The 24,788-nt window shown below is 36.8% G+C and overlaps 1 protein-coding gene across 7 annotated transcripts in view; it reads right to left on the bottom strand.

Annotated features, from left to right (window-relative positions):
• LOC106155694 (inactive dipeptidyl peptidase 10) overlaps window positions 1–24,788 on the bottom strand; it is a 100,374-nt gene that overhangs the window by 52,227 nt on the left and 23,359 nt on the right. The window contains exon 2 of one of the 7 annotated variants that reach the window (XM_087004318.1): window positions 19,321–19,415. The exons of 4 other annotated variants lie outside the window; for them this stretch is intronic. In XM_087004318.1, coding sequence (XP_086860444.1) covers window positions 19,321–19,377 — 57 coding nt within the window. In that variant the 5' untranslated portion in view covers window positions 19,378–19,415. Of the gene's footprint in view, window positions 1–5,524; window positions 6,182–14,248; window positions 14,660–19,320; window positions 19,416–24,788 lie in introns of those variants that run through there. 2 more of the 7 variants (XM_087004312.1, XM_087004315.1) reach the window with 2 other exon arrangements.

Here is a 24,788-nt window from a genome sequence, read left to right as displayed (position 1 = left end):
GTTAGAGCATTGTTTAATAGATGAGCAACAATGTAATGTTTTAAACACTTATTTACAATAGGCGGCAGTGCATACGATTTAGAAATCCCGAGGGTGGATTAAAAAAATTCAACGCCCCTTTTCAAAAAAAAAAAAAATTGAAAAAATATGTTTGAAAGAAAATAAAAATAAAATGCATTACTTGCTAAATTTGTCCTACATGTTTATACAAAAAGCACTGGAAACTTTCGGAACTGGATTCGACCAATCTGCTACAAATCTTTGCCCTATTAACGACATACACCCGATTCTAAACAAAATAAATAATACAACGATGGGTCATGTTAGTTAATCCACTATGAGTGTCCACCATTAGTATAAATCAATGGTCATGGAATATGTAGAAAATCCATCATAGCGTTTACCAGTCAACAGGAGCGTTTCTATGTACTCAGCTAGAACGGTAGTCATTTAAAGCATTGGTTGACGAGGAACAGGAACGAGAAGCGCTCTTACGTCGCGTGAAGTGGACTACCTTAGATTCATACGCGGGTTTCACGCCAATTCGTGACGGCAGTATCAAAAAGTTCTATTTGAAATGTCTTTAATTTACAGCAACTCACGAAATGACCCATAACTAAAATTAATCACATAAACTAAAATGTACCAGAATTGTAAATTATTGCAGTAATTAAAATACATATTTTGCTGGACGGTAAATCATCAAAAATTCTGACCGGAGTAATTGCTACTATTCTCCTTGTCACTCTTGCAGAAGTTTTAATGAACGCATAGGTGGAGACGCCTAGACGCATAATCTATAATGATAATTATCTAACTACATCGTAAACAATATACAAAGGTGGTGGAGCAATTCATCCTCATTAGGCAGGTTGAACAGATACAGATTCCACAAGAACGATTTTTTACAAACAAGGTTGTGACGCCAATTGCTTCTTAGAGCATCTGCAACCATCTCAACTGAAACAGTCCCAGAGACCTTTCTGGCACAACGTACTTAGTTCCGCATCTTCTCAGCTTAGAAGTCACTAATAACGCAAACTGATATACATGTTTTATAAATCATCTTATAGATCATAAAGGAAAAATTACAAAACGATTTTCTGTGTTCAGAGGGGACATTAGTCGCCAGTGGCAAATTTCTCTTATTTCAAGGTAAATTATGGATGGTGGTTCAATAATTTAGAGCACTGCCCACTGCTGCTCACCCCAATGCCAGTTTTATAGGCATAAACTAAGCACACACCATATTTGGTTTACAGAAATTTATATGACACACCATACATTTCGGCTACAGTAACACTAGCGTGAATTCGAATTTTGCGTTTGTATATAATATATATAAGAATATATAGAGAATATGTAAGAAGACAAATCTTCCGCGTGGTTATCAACTGAATGTTCCAAAGTAAAAGAGGAGAAAGTCCTGGCACTTCGCCACTGAAATCAATTCTACTTCTAAAAGAAAATGTGTTTCAAATATCTGAGGGCAGACATGGTAACGGCTACTTTTAGCACGTTTTTTTAACAAACAAACTGTGGATATAGAATACACTAAAAACTCTTTTATAAAAAATTGAAATTAAATGGAAAAAAGACATTTTGAAATCCCCTTAACTTCGAACATATATGACGTTAAACAAAGAATTGAAAACTGAAAAATATTCATACATTGATTTAAATAGAAAAGAAAAACCCATTTTAACTAAATGCCGAATGGGCATTTTACCGTTATGTGTAGAAACTGGACGTTACACTAATAGACATATTAATGAAAGAACTGCCAACTATGCAAAAAAAAAAAGAATTAGAAGATGGGAGTCATTTCTTACTTATGTGCACTGCTTACATGGAGGAAAGATATGCACTTTATAAACATTTGGATATCAAAACAAATGGCATAAATAACATTTTTATAGAAAATTGAATGTAAAAAAATTAAAGGCAATTTGTAAAATATATTGTAAGAATTTCGATTTAAGACAGGAAAATCGTATACAACAGGTGTCTTATAAGCCTGAAGTTCTGGGTGTTCCATACACATGACACGTAAATAAATGATGTATGTTATCATTATAGGCCTAGAAGAATTTCAAGAAAAACTAACAATTAGGTTGGTTAATATTGCTGTGTTTATTCAACTTCATATTTTTCAACAATAAACCACGCCGCAGTAGGGTCTATCATATTGGCATCCAGCATGCTGTTTATGTACATGTACTACATGTACGTGAACATTTCCCGCCAATAAAGCTTATATTTGACTAATGCAGTCGCTTGTTAATTATGCATCCTCTTAATTTCACTCAAGGTGTTTCAGGGAGAGCAAATTTCAACTCTTCAGCACTAAATGCAGGCGTCCATTTGTCACTTTACTGCCCTTAAGGACAACTACACGCCACTGCCACAGACACGTCCGATAATCAATTAGAATATTTAAAATGAAATTGTATACCCAACTGTGCGCTTTATATCGAACTCTGTATTGGAAAATTGACTTCCCGAGAGTTTCATTTTGTGAGCAGACGACAGCTGTTTTATTGATTTACTGAAATGTTTATTGTGGACATTTTGGCGGGGTTGTGTCGGCACGTGGTGGGTGAGTTCACAATATTTCTGTTCCAAATTTTGTTGATCGATACATTATGAACCAGCGACTTGTTGTAGCGTGCCACAGTTAAGAAAAGGGGGTACATGAATTAAATACGACGTTTTTATCGAAAAAAGCAGTGACCATCACACAATATATACACTTGATGCACTGTTGGTAGCCTAATCTACTACTAATAGGTAAAATGTAATTTGCCCATTTCGTTAAAAATGTTTTTGGACGTCATTCCCTTTATACAATTGTCTTTGGTGAATTGCCATCACGTTTAACTAATGGACCAAAGAAAATGTAAGTAGCCAGTAGAGGTACTGAGAGTATTGTTACAAATACCAGTATGCCATTGAGATCTAAGCAGCTTTTATAGGTGTATGTATTATTTCATGAATTTTTAATTGCATCCGAAAGAACCCATTAGCCGGGTGCATGTTGAGCAAGATTAGATTTCTCTGATATCTCCTCAATCAATTCACTCTTTCTCACTGATCCTGAGACTTATACAGCTTACCATATTCGTCATAGAAATCTCACGATTACCGCATATTTTCACATTTATTTGAATTCTGTTGACTTATAGTTCCGTTCGTGTTTGTGCAGCAACAAAATGTTTGACAAAGCAGGCATGAAAGATGAATTTGTGACAGGAGCGTGGGGCCAGATAACTCCCCCATTTTTACTCCAAATGTCGAGACATGTATTTTGAACACGTTTCTCAACCCAAAAGCCAGTTATCTTGCTTTATGCGCATTTTGCTCACATTAAGCTCACGACTGCAAACATTACCACTGAAAAGACGACAATTTTAAGAAAGAGTTCCTGACCTACCGTTAGTAACTACACTGTATAAAACATACAGAACAAGAAGACGAGAACCAGCCCTACACGTAAACACTTGGCTAAAACGCTTTCGTGGAATAATGAAATTGTGGAAAATTCTTCCATATGGTTCCCAAATCCCAGACGAGTTATTTGCTGCCAAATTTATCATTGAGACAGAAGTTAAGCGGGACTGAAACGACCTACAAACCTTGAGATAAGAACCAAGTAAAACATCGACTTCCCAGATGACGGTAATTCCTAAAATTCCATGAAAAACTGTTAACCATTCACTGCGGTACCACGCGGGTCGTTTCGAATCGATGACCCAAGGACACGTGGTCGGTGGTAAACGACAAGCTCACTGCCGGTGAACATCAGCATCGGATGTGGGATCGTCTGCTGTCGCCATTGCTTCCTTGATTCATTATTTTACTACTTCCTATTTCAGTTTCATACATTTTTTTATTCATATTCTTCACTGTAGTGTTCAGTATTTTCATAAAGCTTTGAAGGCATGCTGCATTTTGATAATGTATTTTATAAGTTGCTTTCCACAACGACCTATAAGATAATTTACTATTGTCGCTATTGCTGAGTTAATAAGTATTCTTTCAAAAGCACTTTTCTCATATTACAAGCAATTTTATGTAAATATGAATGATGCAGAGATGAAATGGTATCTGATACTAAAAGCTTCATAAACATTAAAAATGACGATTTTGCCAAGATACATAAAACAATCCCCATCTACATGTACTGCCGTAACTTCTTTCTCATTTGTAACAACAAAGTGCCATCATTATTATCATCATCATCAACATTGACAGTGTTTAATCACCTACATAAGTGGTTACAGCATCTAGATCATCATAAGCACCACTAAAAACGATTTTAAACTGTCACGCTGAACGTTTGGCGTAATCGATGCGCTAAATTGGTACAACTACAGTGTACAAACACAAAAATACATACGCCATTGATACAAGACGGAAAAATGCACAAAGGTTCGTACGGAGAAAAGTAGGCGGCACGTTGACAAAAAAGTTGTAGTTTAAAAAAACTCGAGGGATACAAAGATAACGATAAAAGTATAAATGTAAGAAAAAGCAAGACGTAAAGTAAGAGTATTTGAAAAAAATTAGAAAACTAAAAAACGTGAGTTAAGGGAAATACCACGAAGGACTGATAATCATCTGATATCTAGACCACAAGTGGGTTTAAAACATTCCGCGATACTAAGGGTACCACTTATAACGTGCTTGGAGAAACATGTACTATTGCCAGTAGTGTTGGCACAGCAGCGAGTATTATGCAACTGTTGTTTTCATTGATCAAGAGAAACATATGTAAATAAGTGGCACCGGAATAAGGCCATATCCCGCCATTAGTTTCCAACGTTCTTATGTTAAAAAAAATAAAGAATGGACTATATAAGCTGACCAATGGGAGGAATTCACATGTAATTGATTTACATAGTCCTCTACATCAGATTAAGCATTTCGACTAATTTCCCATCTTGCAGCTTTTGATTTTTTTCGTAGTTGTTGTTTCACTCAATGACATACATGTAAGGCAAACTCTGCAACATTTCGTCTGGCATATAATGGTAGTAGCACGGTATATACCTGCGCCCTCATTGCAGGTCAGGGTAGTAACAATGCCAATTTAATTAACACTTCGATCGCAGATGAGCTGCATTGTGTAACGAAACCATTACCATAAATACTTCACCAAACCATCTTTCTCAATCATAACTGAAATATCAATATTACATTTGACCGTCACGTTATTGTCAGCCTCATAATGTCCAAATGAAAAGATATATTTGTTTGCTTAGCGCATTACCAAAACAGACAACACCTGAAAGAAAAGGTAATTGAAATTACACTTAAGAAGCATTCTCGCTAATGAGTAGAGATGCGAACGCCTCACATACAAAGTAAAGGCTAGCCGTTGCAACATCCACCCTGTAATTTCCAGTTTCAGAACTGCACTAAACACACTCAAACAAGAAAAATGATACACAAAAATGAAATCGAGCGAAAAGGTTTAAATGATAACGGGTAAAGGACATGAATGAAGGACACTGCATCTTACCAGGTCTACATTCCCACCCTGCTTTCTCCCGGCCGTACCCCCCGCCTGTGCTGCCGCTGCGTTCATCTTGTTTAAAAAATCTATATAACTGGCTGCGACCGCCGTCTTGAAGTCTTTAAGGTATCTTGTCTATTTTGTTGGTAAACAATCAGCAAACGTGTTTCATTAGGAATGGGAAAATTATTTCCCGTTTATTCCTGGGCATCAGCACCTGTCTTGCTCTTGCATAATGCTTCCAGTTGGAAGGCCTTGTCTTGCACAATAAGATACCCAATAGACTCCTATGAAAATATCTAATCTTTTTGTAGTATTTTGCACAAATTGCAGCGTCGACCTGTGCCCCTCTGAGCCTGCGCCCTGCCAACAGAGCGTAAACCTGAATGAAACGACTCCTCAGTGGTAATATTTACGTTGTTCCAAGGTAAGGCCAGCGAGTCCCGTAGTAAGGAATTGCGCTTTGCTATCCATAACACTGCCTAATTAAGTTACTTGTAGCATGCAATTGCGTAAAATAACTCAAATTAGAGTTTAAATCAGTAGATTCCTCGCCGTGCCATCTCCGTCCCGAATTGGGGAGTTTCTCTGGTATAAATTGGCTACCGCTCCATTCAATATTACCAGTGCCTATGGTGACAACGGTGGTTCGACCAGTCCGATCACACACAAAGGAAAACACAACTTGCCACTAGCGATTTATTAATATACACAAACAACGGGTGGGTTTTGCGTATCAAACCAATTGGCTGGAATGATTGGACCAAAGTGAGACAGAATTGACATAAATCCATCGGGTCGATCACTCTAGGGTGCACTGTTAACCTCTTTTAAGTGAGAAGAACGCACGAAACCCGCAATTCTTCGATCAACTATGAAATATTAATCACATCTTAATTGATCGCCTAAGCCTCGCGGAACATTTGTAGCTACAGTTTGAAAGTAATATCGGTGGTTTGCATGCATTTTCCGATTCATTCGGTTCTCCACATTGTGCTACGCTTACTCTATAACAATGGGGCAATCACAGTGGTGTATTAATTAAGTGTTCCGCCGAGGTTGTAATCAGCCCTGCAGGTCCGCAGCTAGCGTCACCAGCACTGATATTAATTCTTTCCATTCTGTGAGACAGCATTCCCCTGACATTGAAGACTTTCTAGCCCCATCACTAGTAATCTAATAGAGGAACGAAGTGCTCTCTCCAATTATCGTCGCCATTTGTTTCGCTTTATTTAGCATGGATGTATTTGATTACATAATGCCATGACAATTCGCGAGCTCCTAAACACCCTTTTTAAATATACCTAAAAGCCACGCAAAAAAGAATTCTTGCATCCATCAAACCTCTATTTATTTATTTATTTACTTGTACATAAAAGGTATATCATCACTTTCTTCTCTGATTCAGATACCGGACAACGATAAATAAATGAAAAAATAAAACAACAAGAATGATATGGAAAACGCCTTTGGATAGTGCTTTGAAAGAATAAATGAGTCGTTGACACTGGGCATTAAAAGAAAATGTCATAAGAGCAAACAAATTTCGTTGTTTGGAGTGCTTTGCACCATTAGTTTGCCTGCTATCACTTAAAAGTAAATAAAAAAAATTTGAAATCAAGGACTGTACAAAATGATAGATTAACTAACTAGGGCTATGTCGCCTTATTATTTCAGAAATGGAACAGGTTCAGATTAGATTATTTTCTATATTCATATTTTGCATCTGGTGCTCTTGCTGAGCGTCTCGTGTGATCCATTTGTTCTTTTATACAACAATACAAGGGCAAAACCTAGTTTTCTATTATGAAAACCCCTTATTTTCCTGGAAACCATAGTACAATTGGTGCAGTACAGTATTAGGACATAAAAATGCTAAAAGGTAGGCTTACCATTGTCTTCCATTCAAGATAACATCGTACAATCAAAATAAGTGTCTCATTATGGATTAATACGTTTCGACACTATCCAAGCCATTAAGATGATCTTTTCGGAGACCAACTTTTCTCATATTCATATAACCTCTGCTCATACCTTTATCTTTTACGTAGACCATCATAAAAATGTTAATAATTCCAATATAGTAATAACGCCCAATAAAAGATGAAAGGCACAGTTAGATCTTTCAAAAACTCTTCGCCATTTGGGGCTCTCCCCCAGTTTTCAGTCGATATTACAGTTCTAAAAATCACTTAAGACTTTCACCTCTGACTTGGCTGTTCCTACTTTCCTGCTTGATGTTTTCTCTAGATATTCCAGATGATTTGATAATCTGCCAAGTGTTGGAGATACCCTCGAAATAAACCCGCTGGGAATCAAAACCATTTGTACTAGTACGTGTTTAGGCAAGGTTATTGTTGAGCACTTCGCAAAGCTACATGCTCTCTAAACGTGTCTAATCCAGTTCATAAAAGTTGGAACTTACTACAAGAGACACATTAGTGTCGTCCAATACGACCTAACAAATAGCTAGCCTATGGGACAGAGATTCAATGCCTAAATAGGATGGGCATTAAAATGACGCAATCTCTTTAGTAACAGCCTTATCTCCCATTCTCCGCGCGCGGAGGCCCTCGGTTGGTGTTTGCGCATACATGTGTGCTCGCGTGCGTGCATGTGTGTGTGTGTGTGTGTGTGTGTGTGTGTGTGTGCACGTGCGTGGGGGATGAGAGGAATAGCCTACATAGTTCTCCAGTTTGCTAATAAGGAGACCGAAAGCTTACGATTGACAGGCGTTACCACAGATGGTTTAGGCTAATTACAAAAATGCATATAAAGAAAATGTGGCCATACAGCAAATCCCAACGGTAAGAATCTCAAATGTTCTTGCGAGTCAAGTGACTGGACAACAAACTTGTATCATTTGCACGGATTTTTTATTTGCATCCATATAAAACTACTGGCTGTCGGTTTACCAAAGACATGGATCCACTGATATAAGCTGAAGATAAATGTCAATGATTTTAGCAAATGACACTTCATATTTTAACGAGAAAAAAGACCTGTCCCATGATGCCTGATAGGCCTACACCCCCCCCCCCCCAGCCCCACCCACCCCAACCACCATCACCGCCACTACCAACGTATCAGGAAGAATACATTTGTGACATTTCTGTAGAGCAAGAAGAAAAAAGTGGGCCTTTTTCACACCTTGGTGCCACTGAAAGCTGTTGTTCTAATACACAGAATTTCTAGAGCTAGCCAGGAGAGCACGAGGTAGAGTTGTCACAACCAGAAACAATCGACTGCAGCTCAAGGCGCACCTGTCGCAATGATGAGATCAAACACAAACACGAATTTAAGGTAGATCGGTCATTACGTAATTTGACGATTTGCGCAATTTCAGCGCATCGTCAATCGTCTCTAACGACACTTCAGTCTGTTTTATCAATTTAAGGAAATAAAACAATTATCTATAAGATAAACACACATTATCAACTTGTCTGTAACTCTGTATGATCGATACAGATTTTCGACAACGTTTGTCGACTATGATTCCATACGACAACTGTAGCACGTTCATAGACTTGCCCTTCAAGTTAGTAATCGTCGGAATAGCTCCTTTTCCAATTTGAATTGGCACTAGAAAATGTATGACAGCTAAAGCTCACAAATTATGCACGTAGGTTCTATGTCATGTAAAGAATAAGTGTTGTAAATTCCAATCAAAGCGGCTGCGTACATTTTGAGGTAGAACGCCCTGAATGTGCTGCTGTAGTTTAGATTTCGACGAAAACCGGAAGTGCGTCGTAACGCCACTCATTTGGACTTAGAGAAATTTGGACTGAGAAATATTTCATAGCTTATACAAATGTTCAGAAAATGGCCATAGGGTCTACAGCTTGAAGAAAATTCACTAATCAAAATTGAAACTGCGTTATATTATACAGAAAAATTGTGCACTTCTAACCTTGACTTGTCAGTGTAAACAAAGTGTACTGAACGCACCGCAAGCAAGCAGGTGAATGCCGCATTTGATACTTTGTATCAGACGCTTCATTTTACTTGACAACACAGTGTTTACGATGTCACGTTCATGTTATATTCATTAATAAATAACAACGGCAATAAACTATTTTCATATGCATGAGTATTTCCCTTATTATTCTCTTCAATAATTTTGTTGTTAAAGTCATAATATTAAACTCTTCATTTTGGCCAAAAATTGGATTTTCCTGGAGTAAACGGCAATTTTCCCGTACTTACCAATGGTCAGCGACCCCATTCCTGCATTCAAAGTTAATCCAGGGTTTTTTCCTAAACGTACGGTTTTTTGTTAAAATCTCTTAAGAGATTTTAACTGACGGGGATCTCTCTGACATTGCAAAGTCACTGGTGACCTACTTAAAACCGCGGGAAAAGCAGACAACAACAACACTATATAAGATTCATGAGATATATTCGTCTTTTTGTTAAAAATACATTTATATCCACAATGTGTGCCATTCTGGGCTTTTCGTTATCCGTCGCACTGTACAAAAACTCGCAACTTACGTCCGCGTCCGCATTAATGCGTTTCGCGCCATGTTATTTTGGTCTCGAATGAACGCGAGAATCCGCGTGACACCATTACGTCATTAGCAACGAATGCTTTGATGACTGGGAAGTAAGGCACCGAAAGCCCCATTGACAAGCACAGATTTTAGTTTTACTACAATAACGGCCGTTTTAGTGGTAAAATACAATAGAATATATTTCCATGCGTTGTTTACAATGTATTTCATGCGGAATTTTGAATCTCAAAGGAAGAGTTATTATTGCTTTAAGTTAATGGCTTACACCTTCTCATCAGTTAGACAAATCTGAAAATAGCTGAGTATACTCACTTCAACTGTTAAACATAATGAAAGTTTTAAATGTACTTAGATGTCTCTTCACACACACACACACACACAAAAAAAAAAAAATCATAAAAAATAACGATTTAGTGAAAAACACCCATTTTCCCATTGATTTTAATGGGGACTTCCGACTAGTGCGTCACGCAGGGTGTAACGCACTTCAACTTGGCGTAGTTCTCTTATTTGGTCGGTAACCCCCAACTTTTTTGGCAAAATTAAAATCTACTTGGATGCCTCTTTACACAAAAAAGTTTTTTTTTTAATTCAAACGTTAGAAAAATCATAAAAAATAACGTTTTGGTGAAAAACACCCATTTCCCCATTGATTTGAATGGGGACTAGTGCGTCACGCAGGGTGTAGCGCACTTCAACTTGGCGTAGTTCTCTTATTTGGTCGGTGACCCCCAATTTTTTTGGTAAAATTTAAATGTACTTGGAGGCCTCTTTACACAAAAAAATTTTTTAAAAAATTCGAACGTCAGAAAGTCATAAAAAATAATGCTTTAGTGAGAAAACACCCATTTTCCCATTGATTTGAATGGGGACTAGTGCGATATGCAGGGTGTATCATATTTGGGGCTAGTTCTCTTATTTGGTCGGTGACCCCCAATTTTTTTTGCAAATTTTTAATGTACTTGGATGTCTCCTCAAACAAAAAAAAATTTAAAAAAATTCGAACGTTGGAACATGTAACGACCGATCTACCTTAATTCTAAAACTGATTGCTATTGATGGTCAATATTCCCAGACAACACGTGGGCTAGTTCTGTCTCAGTCAAGGTATGCACAAGTAGTTGTTAATAATTTAAGTTTGTATCACTGTTCTTGCAGTGATGGTTCGGCCATTTTTAAAATGCCTAAATAGGGGAGACCGGGGCCAGTTGTTGGAACCCGGGGTAAGTTGCCCCCCCCCCCCCCCCCCCCCCCATCAAGTCTCTTTAATAAAGTTACTTTAAGATGCTAAATTATTTCATTTGGACTCACTGCCGACGCTTTCTTAGCACTGTTGGATGCGGTCACTTTACAAAATGATGTGATCAGTTCTTTTACCCCATAGTTTTGTCATAAATTGATTGGGGGGTGGGGGGGGGCAACCTACCCCGGGGTCCAACCTACCACTACCTACCACTTATATAACAACGCTGTGTTGTCGATAAAGAAGCCAGATCAAGCCAGAGAACCAAATTCCATATAATTAATTTATCAATGATCTGGAAAAGTACAAACTCATTAACTTCCACTCTCAAGTATGTCGTATTGCCTCAAATTATTATTTCAGATTCAAGCCTCTATCCGATTGCCAACACATTGTTATAACAAAGGCCACGACCGTCATATTATTGTAGGTAGGGGACCCCGGGGTAGGTTGGCCCCTCATCAATTTATGACAAAGTAACTATGGGGTAAAAGAATTGATATACTGCTTTGTGTTTAAACTGAGGGGTACTACATACATGCATCATCAGAGTTACAGAGCAATGGGAGAGGCAGGTTACCCCATGTAAACACACACACACACACACACACACACCCACCCTCCCACCCACCCACCCACCCACACACACACACACACACACACACACACACACACGCGCAAATGCATGCATACACAAGTACACATGTATACATATGCATATATCAAGAAAAAAAAAAAAAAGAGGGCAAACATTCCTAAATCCTTATTGTGTTCCCCCTCTCTCCCCTTCACACCTGTTACATATTCTTCCGGATTACTGCATTCCATATTAAAATCAGTCACACAGATGCTCATAAATAAACCAGAATCAACCTATCATCCACTGCTGACAGCAAAAGAAAAAAAATTTTCACCAAGTAATGGGCAGATGCAGACAATGTTGACAATGTTGTCATTATAATGATCATTTTTTAATTGAAAACCTATGATAACCAGCTATTTTGTAAAGTAACCATTTTGAAATCTAAATTTCATTTTGAAGAATGTCAACCAGATATAAAACAGACAGTCTCTATAGCTAGAAGTTGTTTTGGTCTGCCCTGCGGATTCCTAAATACCCTGACAGCATTTCCCATGATGAGAATTTCCCAAGATTGTCTCAATCAATAAGTACATGTATCTGGACACAGTTTATTGGTTTAATCAATAGACAGGGTTAATCAGGGTTCTACTGCTGTACTGAGACATAGTTCACATTTATAGTTCAAAGCATCAGCAAGGTGTGCTTACTCCACGTATCCTAATATCTCAACTTTTTAAACTGTCTTTGACATGTGTTTGATTTTTTTTCTTCATTATTTTGTTTTAACAAGCGAGCTAATAAAAAGGTCTCATCATATACATATATCACTTTTGTTTTCCTACTTATAATCTCTGTAATTAAATCAGGTAGAATGAATTACGTGGATGTTGAGAATCAGGGGTTTCCCCAAGATTTGGGGTACCGAGAGTCCGAAATGTGAACTTGTAAATTGGCACATCAATTTACAAGGAGTCTAAACTAGCAAGCCCAACCAAATACGTAACCCAAAAATTTGGTAAGCGGTCAAGCCATCTTTGAACATATATGGCTTTTTGGGGCTAATGTCCGTCCAAGTGACAGCTGGATGGTCCTCTGGGGAAAGCCTTGTTGAGATTTCAAGCTTATGGGCACTTTGTGAGAGATATATGATGTCATCACAAATTAACAAAATAATAATAATAATAATAATCTTCAGAATAATAGGGCATTTGAAACACTTGTGATTATATATTGGTTTATTTATCTGCTTGAGAATAAGAAATGCTATGACCCTCTTCATAAGTGCACCTAAGCACTTAGTGTAGTGAGGCTGATATAATCCTTGGTAACATTCTCCAAGATACCGCAATTACACTTTCAAGTAGATAAAACTGATAAGGAAGTATATATATATAATACGTGTAGAACAGCCAGCTAGCTACAGTCTTCTCTTTAACTACTGAAATAAAGTTTCTCAAAGAAACTGTTGTAGAAATTTGTTACTGAATGAAAACTGATCTGATATGGTTTGAAAAGGTTCCTCTACTAACAACAATCAATTAATTTTAATGCCTAATTAGAGACTGAGAAATCTGCTAACGAGAGCCACTTAATGGTCATTCTCATATAGCGATCTCCACTGTGAGTGTGTGTGTGTGTGTGTGTGGGGGGGGGGGGGGCGGTAGAGAGCCACTTAATGGTCATTCTCATATAGCGATCTCCACTGTGAGTGTGTGTGTGTGTGTGGGGGGGGGGGCGGTAGAGAGCCACTTAATGGTCATTCTCATATAGCGATCTCCACTGTGAGTGTGTGTGTGTGTGTGGGGGGGGGGGGGGGGGGCGGGGGGCGGTAGAGAGCCACTTGATGGTCATTCTCATGAAGTGATCTCTGTTTTGTGAGAGAGTGTGGGGTGGGGGGGGGGGGGGAGGAGACGGGAGAAAAAGATAGTCCAACTCAATGTAGGTACACAGCCCAAGTTATCATGTGCAGTAATGTACACATTATATCAAATATACAACCTATTTAAACATATTTACTTGATGTTTCCAGCAATTAATTATTCAAAAAAACTGATCGATTTAGTATCCGTTGAAGAGTGCATTCTGCAGCACTGTCATAACTTGTAAATCACTTTTTCCATTTCACTTTGTAAATTTCTGTTTGTATACATTCACACTTTTATAGGTATATTTGGGGGAAACTGGAGCAAGATCAAATTAGGACCATAGAGACCAGCCTGTGGACACCTGCAACCGTAGTTATGATACCCCTAGCCTGCTGCTGATTCTTTCTACATTTGTGGCCTCTGCCCTTGGGATATATGTTGCATTGTATGGTAGGGTTTGAAAAAATACAGGTAAAAAGCAGCCATTTTAGTTCAATAATAAATTTTGATGTTATGTTTACTCACATATTCACTATCTTTATCAGAGGTGACCTCCTTGTCATTGTTGTTTTGCCCCTGTCGGTGGTGTCTGTGACCCCTGGGGCAGGGGATATGATGATTCTCCCCACTGCTTCCGCCTGCATATGCTCCCTGCATACTTCTACTCCTTGATGTATTTATGTATATCCTAGAAACACTTTCCTTTGAACAAAAGAACTTTGATCATTATATACTAGAAATAAAGGTTACTGTTACTTTGAATTTAGATTTTGAAAAATGGTGTCAGATGACAAGTTGTCAGATCTCTTCTAGTCATTTAAGCTGAGCCAAGGTAAATTTTCCTCAGTCAGCTCTCCACTGTTGGTGATCAGTTTGGCCACACAGATATCACTTAATTAACTATCGTTTGTACCCCAAATCTTGATCCACTTTGCTCACTTCCTCTCACCTTTTCTACCACAGAGATAGTAAAGAACCATCATCCATCCTTAGAAATGTTAAGATAACAGTGAATCCCAGTCTTAATATCCTAGAACTACTTCAAAACACAGCAGGGTTTCATGGAAATTGTTCCCCAGAATATGTCAACTACCAGTCCACAAGTCGCGGCTTCCAGGTTCCACACAGTGCATTTAGAAGATGCACAGGTACGTGTACGTGTATGTCAAACTAGTGAAATAAAGATATGGAAGTTAACAGCACCCTGACTTCACAGCACCCTGGCAGCTTGTAACTATCCCAGTGAATTAAATGAAATGGGAAATGGTGACATTGAAGTCGAGTTAAAAGACTGTTTATCTGCCAGTTCTATGGAGATCTGTATCCTTTCTTGAATAGAAACAATGAGAAAGTATTGGCAATTGCCATCTGTACACCAGCATGTATCACCTGAGTGTTTGTTCCTCGTTAGAATACAGAGAGCTCTAGAAATAACATTACAACTAAGTGGGGCCCCCATGTTGGCTTTGGAAGGGACAGCTGCCAGTTTGTTTAACCAACCCCAAAGTACATACATTTCTTCCAACAACAATGACAGTTTGTTGATGTATCAGTGCATATATTTAGAGAACAGCTTTTCACGATGGCTAATGTCCTGTGGTCCGCCGCGCCCGGGGGCGCCCGCCCTTCTTACCCTTCCTGCCCATGCACTTTAATCAAAGAGGCTGCGTATCACAGACGAAGAAAAAAAAATCCACAATAGTTTACCGATATTATTCTGTAATAATTACCCTCTGTGAAAGCTAAATAGAAAAAGGTGTTTAAAATCGATACCAGGTTAAAATGGTGACCACAGGGTCAGCGTTAGTGCTGTCTGCTGAGAACCCCCCCTGGAATAACCTGAGGGCTATGTTAAGTTGACTGGATGTTATTTCATGTAAGCACATATTGTCAACTATAAAAACCTCCTGTGAATGTATGCATGGTTTCATCCTGCAATCAGTATTGATAAAGACTCACTTATGAGGTAAATAGTGTATTTACTCTCGTCAAATCAATACATTTCTGCTATTCTAACTGTATTTGTCAATGTACTGTTACCAGTGACTCCCAGCTATAAGAGCCACTCTACTTCAGTTTTTTTTTTCAACTCTTTGACAAGGACCTTTACCAGTAGTATCTGGGAAATTTGAGTGGAAAGGAATACATTCAAGTTAGACAATTATGTACACAAAAAAAGATCAGCAACTGTGTGTGTGTGTGTGTGTGTGTGTGTGTGTGTGAGAGAGAGAGAGAGAGAGAGAGAGAGAGAGATGGTGCTCCCTTAACACCCTGACACAATGGCTGTTCTGTGTTAGTCAAAAGTTTAGTTTAGTTTTTTAGCTTGTAAATTATTAAAATGTGACATTATATTATTCACAGAGATGAGAATACTATTTAGTGAAAAAGTCAAAAATATGAAGTGGGGTCTAGGGGTCACCTTGACCAATGATATTTTTGTCTCCCACATAGTCAGAAATCTGCCAACAGATTGAAATGTCTCATCCCTATGATTATCAAAAAAATGGCATTCAGTTGTTAAGTGTAGTCCCCTAGCAGTTACAGTGAAACCCATTGCATTAGATTTGCTGAATCTCTCTGGCGATTACTGAGAGCCAGCCACACCCACCGTGTTAACAGTTACATTGCATGTCGACAGAAACCTGTTAGAAGGTGTACACCTCAGCTAGTAGATGATTTACTTGCATGTGCAGTGACTTTCAAACATAAAAATAACTGTTCTGACAATTGATATTCATACAACACAAGTTATCCAACCATACTAAGTAAATCAAATCATTTATTGCAGAGTAATTTCAAGGTAGTGTATAATTACTTGAACAGATTATACTACAATTTACAAAACCTGGAATACTCTTTCAATAACATTTTTGTTTGTTTTTCTATTATTCATTTAGGTGTATTTGTCCTTTTTGCAGATGCCAGGCATATTGATATTAAAGTAGTTTTTTTGTGCAGAGATCCACCATGTTTTTCTGATTGAATTAGTGAAATGGGCAAAATTAATTAATTAATTAATTAATTAATACTTAGTCCTCTTGATACCCTCTATTTATCACTTTAGACATAACAAAAAGACATAATAAAAAACAAAAGATATTTACTTTAATTCCACAACATTTTTGCCTACAATAGCATGAAACATATAAAAACTAATGTGAATAGGAAGGATTAATTGACAAGCTGTCTCGTGGTGTAAAACCAGGAAACTAGCTAAGGCGAGAGACAGTGCCCTGTCACTTTTACAGACACATTCATTTATCACTTCAAACAATTCCCAATAATGAACATAATGGAAAAATAAATTTAAAGCCCTAGTTAATTTTGTTAATGAAACAACAAGTCTTGCATACCTCATGAAGAAAGTGATTTAGTAGCCAATGCAGCAATCTGAGACAGATGTGATTTAATAGCGTTCAAGCACAGTCTGAGTCTCATTATTTAAGGGGTCATTCAGATTCACTTGATCTGCGGGCTAATAGATCCATGGACCAAACATGGTCGACCCACTTGAAAGCTTGCCAAGTAATCCCCTATAGAAACCAAATAGGTTACTAATGGGGAATATGCAGTGAGCTTTCAAGTGGGTCGGCCATATTTGATCTGCAGATATGTTAGTCCATGGATCAACTTACTAGTATGTTGTGAATGCAGCCTATAAGAAATATGATAATCAAATTTTTATTCTTTCTCATTTATATATAGAAATATTTATTGAGGTTTAATTTTTTTAATCAAAATAATACTTACTGGTTTTGCAGAATAACTGACAGAATTGTAGAATCTAATAGAATTAATGAAACAAACACAGTGTAGCAGTCAGCCCAAAACAAAGTACTTTGCATGTTAATCAGCAGGTGGTCTGTCTGTACATGATGGTAGAAATGTACTAAAATATTCCATTATCTGTGCCTGTGTCTTGTCACTTTCTAATGTGGTATTTTCCACTGCATATTGTTCCCTAGAGCTAAAATATATGAGCCTAATGGAAATGTGCAAGTAGCATTTTTTTTTGTTTCATGTCTTGTTCTAGTGCCTGACATACTAGTAGTCACTTGATTTGTCATCAGTCACTCAGCATTACATGTAATATACTGCACATAGTTTTGAGTAATATGACAGAAAATGTGAATGAAATGAAATTTATAGCTACTTGTACATGATGTGATGAAAGTGCTTTCTGAGATCAAAATTGGTCATCATAAAACATGTCTAAAGATGACACGGATGGTGGATGGAGGGGGTGGGGGCAGGGAGAGGGACTCCAAGTGCATAGGCCTCAACCAAGGCAAAAGTAAGGTAATAATAAAATTAATTTAAAAATAAATCATTTTACTGTTAGGAGACGCAAACTCAGTTAAAATTCTTTCCCTCTTGAATATCTGCCCACCCTGAAATTTTCCTCAAAATATCAGATATTTTGTGGAAAAAAAAAAAAAGAAAAAAAAAAAAACAGATTAACTAATGCTGGCAGAGGTTATTGATGTGACCAGCCTACCAGATGACACTTGGCACCCTATTACACAATTAATTATAGCTAGGACCCACCAAATACATGTAGGGCACATGAGTCTTAGCATATAACTACTGTAAGTACTTGATCTTTTTAATGGGGGGGGGGGGGGGGGTTGTGAATTTTACAGATACTCTATTTTTTAAAAGTAGTAATTTCTTTTAATTAGAATATTCCTATTGAGTGGTGCATAGCAACAAAATCAAAAAGCAGGCTACTCTTAAATTCTATTCTATATGCAGTAAATGCTTTTTAGAAATATAATTTTTGTGATTATTAAAATACTAGTATGTCTCTGAAAGCTTGGTAATTTTTGCCCATGGAAAAGATGGAGTAATTGCCATATAAGTCTTAAAAAGCTGTTGCTGACTTTCAGTCAGAATAAGAGCTGATATGGACATGCCTTATTACAACTCACTGTAATTTGTACCTGATCTAAATTTAATTATTTTTACCTGATGCATATTCCATAATATGAGCAGGTGCTCGCAACCTGTAGCTCATTTTAAAGAAATTCTGCACAGCATGTCTACAATTACGTGCAATATAGATGTATGTGTACAATCTACTAATAATTTTATTCTCTTTTACATTACTGTACAGAAAAGATGTTTTGATACCTATATAAATAACAAAAATCAAATTAATTCTGCTACCAGTGTCAAAAATTGTAACAGTCTATTGCATAGGCTAATTATGATATGATTATTGTTAGATGTATGTTAGCATATCAGCAAGCATAAGGAATTAAGCCTCATCATTATAACACAAACATCTACTTGCATTTCTCTAATTAATCTTCAGGGCGAATATTTAGAAAAATTACCAGGTAATTATTAGTTCACCTCATGCTTGTATTGCTACTATGTTATGCATGCACATGTGTAAGCAGCTGTCAAATGCCTAAATATTTCTAAATTAAATGCTAAGAGCTAATTCATGATCACTAACTACTAGTTCATGTTATGAAACAATGCATAACTAGGTAAAAGTATAAGTGTTACTAGTATTACATCCCTTGCTGTCTCTATGTTATGTAGCAGCCTACAGTCTAATCTCTAAGCCATAGCTATGGTGCACTTACTAGGACAAGAACGTTGCTGTCATCGGGAGCTTTCCAGCGATCAACGACAGTGTGCATCCTGAACTCTGGTGCCCGGGGGGTCCGGCCTTGGGGCTCTGGAATGCATCACTCAGTGGACAAGTTACTAATGAAAACGCCTAAGCCGCACACCCACTACGCTGCAGCATTGCATTTCTATTTTACAATAATTGGTAGATGCTGTCTCACATCGACCTCCTCAGTCTTATTAATTATAGCATATATCCATTATAGCAATGCCCCTCGACACTATCAGACTTGGGAGTAAATGATGTCTTAAAGTTTGCTCCCTCTGGTAGGTTAGCATTAGATTAAAGTTTGACTTCATTACTGCATCATTTTCAATCTTCTCAGATGTTGAATAATTAACTTTACAATACTCATCCAACAGAACTGTCGGCTCAGTGTGATTACTACAGCTGAGCCTGTCCCGTGTGTTCAGCGCTGAGTATGGTTACTCTCTATGTAAGGTACTTATCTCGAACGTACAGAACTTTTAAGTGCTCTCTGCGTAATCTGGCAGTTACCATACCAGAACGCTTGGCTCATTCTCAGTGTGCTCTTTGACAGCCATTGCCCTGAATGCCTATACCAGAGTTGTGCTATTAAAAATGTTCCATTTCAATTGATTGATAAGATGTTTTTTTGCTTGGTTTGATGACATGCTAAATGACAATTACTGTGAACTTCAACAGAACTGATTATCAGCTGAGAGATGACTTTCCTTTTTAAATTTACATCTGGTTCTTTGATGGAGCAACAAATGTGTTCTCTGGAGGAAAATTTATGGTAAGGAGACTGATATTTTTGACTGTAATTTTCATCTTATTTACCAGTATGCCAGAGATTGATGGATTAAATACCTAATCTAAACTAGCACCCATTCATATTGTACTTGCATTAACTAAATTACTCACCGGAGTATTGTTTATTATGATTATGTATAACAATCCATGCAATAATGCCAAAAAGCCCAAAAAGCACATCAATAAGGATTTTTTTCCTTATTTGCAGTGGATGACTGCTGCATAGTCTTTCAAGGATGGAGGATGTGAGTGCAGAGGTTTTAGAGGAGGAGGAGGTTTTAAACTTTTGGATATGGCTTTTTTCATATGAATAATGCTGGAATTTGTTTAATTTTTGGCAAACTATAGAATCTGTTCACAACCAATGCAAGGTGAGCCACAACCCAACTGAGCTGTGGCTCAAAAATGATGCCCACTTGAAAGCATGCCGTGTAATCCCTCAATCAATTCCCACAGCCACCGTTCCTGCACGTGTTCCCTTGCAGTGGTTGTGTCTTTATTAATTTATCCACTGTATAAGAAAGGAAAAATATTTTTTTGTTTGTCTTTTGTATTGTGAATCTCTTATTGGTACTATCCCTATCAGTACAGGATAACAATGCACAGTTGCATATATTTGATGGTTCATATTCCCTTCAGCAGTAATTTTACTGACAGGAAATTGCATGCCCTGTGTTACATTTGCTCATATTTCAAATTGCTTGTCACCACCCAGCATGCATTTGAGATTGGCGCAATGTTATAATTAGTTTTCACTTTTGACACCTTTGGGATTTTAAAAATGTTACAACATGAGTATTTCAAATTTGGAAATTAAAAAAATCTAGTGTTTATTGTTCTTATTGTAAGAATAGTGAATTATTAATACAATGTACTTTGCAAAATTAATTCCGTGTTTTTCATGTATCATTCATGGTTGAAATTCTGCTCCATTTCATCATGTTACCAAGCAGAGGCTGGTAAGGGCATGTATTTTCTTAAAGGGCAAAATCTCAACTTGGTTCAAACCTTGCAAAAGTCCTCTTTTTTTCAAATGACTGATATTGATGCAAATTCACTTTTGCAGCTTACTTAACTTTCAGTTGTAACAGAAATCCACAGAGTCCATCTGCTAAGAAAAATTGAAAATAGTCAAGGTGCTCTGTGTTGCACTGGCATTGATTGAGGTGAATGTACCAGCTGGGAAAACGGGGAAAACTGAAATAGTTAGATTTGCTCAGTAGATTGTGATCTTATCTGGCACATTGCGTGAGTTTGCCGACAGTATTGGCATTGAAATGAATCACTGGTGGCTGGACAGGGTAAGCAGCTCCTGTCTGTGAATTTTTCAGTCCTAATTGAAAGTTTTAGTCACCTGGCACTTTCTAAGGACAAATATAATAAATATCTGTAAAATCATTTGTACCAAAGTGTTTAAAATCATTTAGCGAGTATCATTAAAACACAATGATAATTGTTTTTCTGTCCCTTATAAAATTAGGTTTTTTATGATAATATTTATAATAATTACACATGCATGCACACACACACACACGCACATGCTCTGACACATGATATATTTATTTCACAGATTCATGGCTATAATAACGAGAGAGCTAGGACCTCTTAGAGGATGGTGAAGATTGTTCTGTCATGGTGTTCGTAACAATAATGCCGTCAGACCTCCTTAACATATCTAATCCATTAGAGACAGTGGATAATCTGTGGTAAACACTCTTACTATACCATTCCATTTCAGTCTAGTCACATCTGCCTCCAAACCTCTGCCTCCATATACATCCTTCATTGGAACAATCCGAGTCATAGATTAGACCTCAGGAGACATTATTTGAACATCAATACATATTTTTCCTGCATAACATCTCTCTGGTTATCGTCAAGACCATCGTCTGTCTCATCTTCTCTTGTTTCACAACAGTTAAAAGTGCCCTTTAGAGTGATCCCACAAGAGACATCTTTCACTATCTCGATGGTTTTCCAATTTTCTATGTCTGTACTGGGGGCAGTTCAAGGTCTAAAACTTTGATTTCCTCATTGCTTCTGGGAGAAGGGGAATAGAGCCAATTGAACTGATGTCTTGTAATTGAACTATGCAATCTTCTGATAACACTTATGCATAAGGAGTCATGAATATTGCATGAAGATTTCATTTTTTTATTGTTATTGCACAACTGATGCTAATAAAATCAGGGTTGCTCACATAAGTTTAAAAGGCAATATATTTAACACAGAAGGCATATGACGTGCATGAGACCAATTTATATGTAAACTAATTGATTATCAAAGAAATTAAAAACACTTTCCCCTTAACTTTCATATTCAGCCTATTCAAAACTGTTGAGGAACTAAATATCTATATAACCCAGTCTTGGAGATCCAATTATTATAGCATCCATTATTATAGCATCACACCACTCATGCATTCACTTGTCATCAGTTTCCAAAAATTCAGCAATTTAAAATGGGAATAGGGTTATATATCCTAGTTGATTAAAAAAAAGATTAAATCTCTGGGAAATTTGAGGAAAATAATTATTCAATACACCTGTAGGTCTAACTTTTATTACTTCAGGGGTTTTCAACAAAGGTCTGATGCTATAATGGCTCTGATAGAAAAGGATTTCGTGTAAAAATTGTTTATGTAAAATGCACCAGTGTGTGGACAACATAAAATATTGATTTAGGGGATATTTAGAGTGACATTTTACATACAAAGTCCTTTCCATATTGCATGTTTGAACATTAATCAGTTATGAATTTAAAATTGTATTTTTTTATATTTGATTATTTGCATGTATGTGGCCTATATATTTAGATAGCAATTCAATGCTGTAAGTTAGGAAAACAATTATCATTATTGTTGTTTGTTCACTCAATGATCTAAACAAAATTCGGTGCAAATATCCCAAGTTATTATTATTATTATAAAGTAATTGAATTTAAGTTTTTATGATTGTTGAGGTTTGTCATATAACAAAAAAGTCGTCAAAAATGAACAATGACAACTGATCTTTTGATCTCACTCACCACACCAATTGAGGCATTCTTTGGTCATGGGACAATAACTAACTGTTAGAGAGACGGACCAAAAATTGTGAAGTATATAGTTTATAGAAAACTTTTTTTCTTTTTTCACTTTCACTCTTTAATCCTTTTATCACTTCTACAGCTGATGAACATCTCCCAGTCCATGTATTCAATGTAATATAAGTGTTTAAATGCTACAATTGCATGAGGGTATAAAATTACAGGCACTTAGCATTTAAAATTCTCTTTTTTTATGCTACATTGGATGCAAGCTGATATAACAGCAAAAGATTTTGGTCTACAATCTGATATGCTTGTATGAATGCAGTGGTGTCAGCTAGCTACCATACATTGTTATCAGCCAACTGTCTCCCTTTTAAATGTCAAGGAAAGGCACTTACACTGTATGTATGGAGAGATAAGAACCAAGGAGCTCTCCAGACGTGTTCAACCCCCTCTTGTTACACTTTATTTTAACTTGAGAAATCCCACTAATTCAGAGAGTAATGTCTGAGCTGTTAATGATCATTTGATGTTCTATTCTTCAATGTTTCTTCAACTGATGCAAAAATCAATACAGTCTGCTTGATGGAGGAGAAAACCAAAATAAATATTGTAATTTAACAAGTGCTAGCTGTAGGCTTTCATGTCTGTTTGCCATGGATGGCAAAGGTTATGTTTCCCTGCCTTTTTTTTTTCAATCAAAATATTACTTAAAAGACATGAGATATTTGGTTATTGTTCTTGATGCCTTCATTTTGTGCAGCAAAATCTTAATATGAGTAAAATGAAGTCTGTTTATTAAAAAAATCTTACAGTTTCTTTTTTTAAACTGTATTTGAATCTTATTTATTTATAATGACATTTTTATGTGCAAGTGCATGCATGTGTGTGTGAGAGAGAGAGAGAGAGAGAGAGAAAGAGGACAGAGGGATGTACAGTGAAACTTCAGATAACATCAACTCTTTTGTTGTTACACTTGAGAAATTATTACAACTCATTGCTGATTAACCCCTTTGTTAAAGTCCATCTTTAACTATGATATGAGAGCCTCCATATAATTTTGAAGTTGGGATGTTAAAAACTGAGGTAGATTTAAATGGTTTAAAGTTTTTATGTTAAATGCACAAACTTGTGAAATATTCAGGTAGATAATTTTCTTTTACTTTGATGCTAAAAATCACCTGTATGGTTTTAGAAATGCCCAGTACCAGCAGATACACCTGTGTTTTTTGCATTTATTAAAGCAGAATAACAGGCTTATATGTTGGTGTCTAGTAAACTTAACTGTCTTTCACCTTGTGCAAAAATCTCTTACATTTTTTATGTGCAATTCCACGAAAATTCATAGACATTTCTCATATATTGCAAAGTGATTGAAATGAATTCTCAACAGAATGGAAAATTCTTACAAATAGAACTTGTTTATCATTATTCTGTACTGAAAATTAAATGTTTGATCTAATTTTATAAGATATATTGATATGACAGAGGACCAGAATAATTGAAATTAACTGTGTCTGGTACCTTTTAGGATTTCTCCAAGGAATTTAGTGCAAAGAAGCACTGAAAACAGTAACTGTTATTGAACACTTCAACTTATCAGTTCTAAAATGT

Source organism: Lingula anatina, chromosome 2 (assembly GCF_051362555.1).
Source record: "Lingula anatina isolate TDL-2025a chromosome 2, LinAna3.0, whole genome shotgun sequence".
In the NCBI taxonomy this organism is placed as follows: Eukaryota; Metazoa; Brachiopoda; class Lingulata; order Lingulida; family Lingulidae; genus Lingula; species Lingula anatina.
The sequence above is the reverse complement of the archived record's forward strand: the minus strand, read 5'-3'. Positions and strand labels throughout refer to the sequence as shown.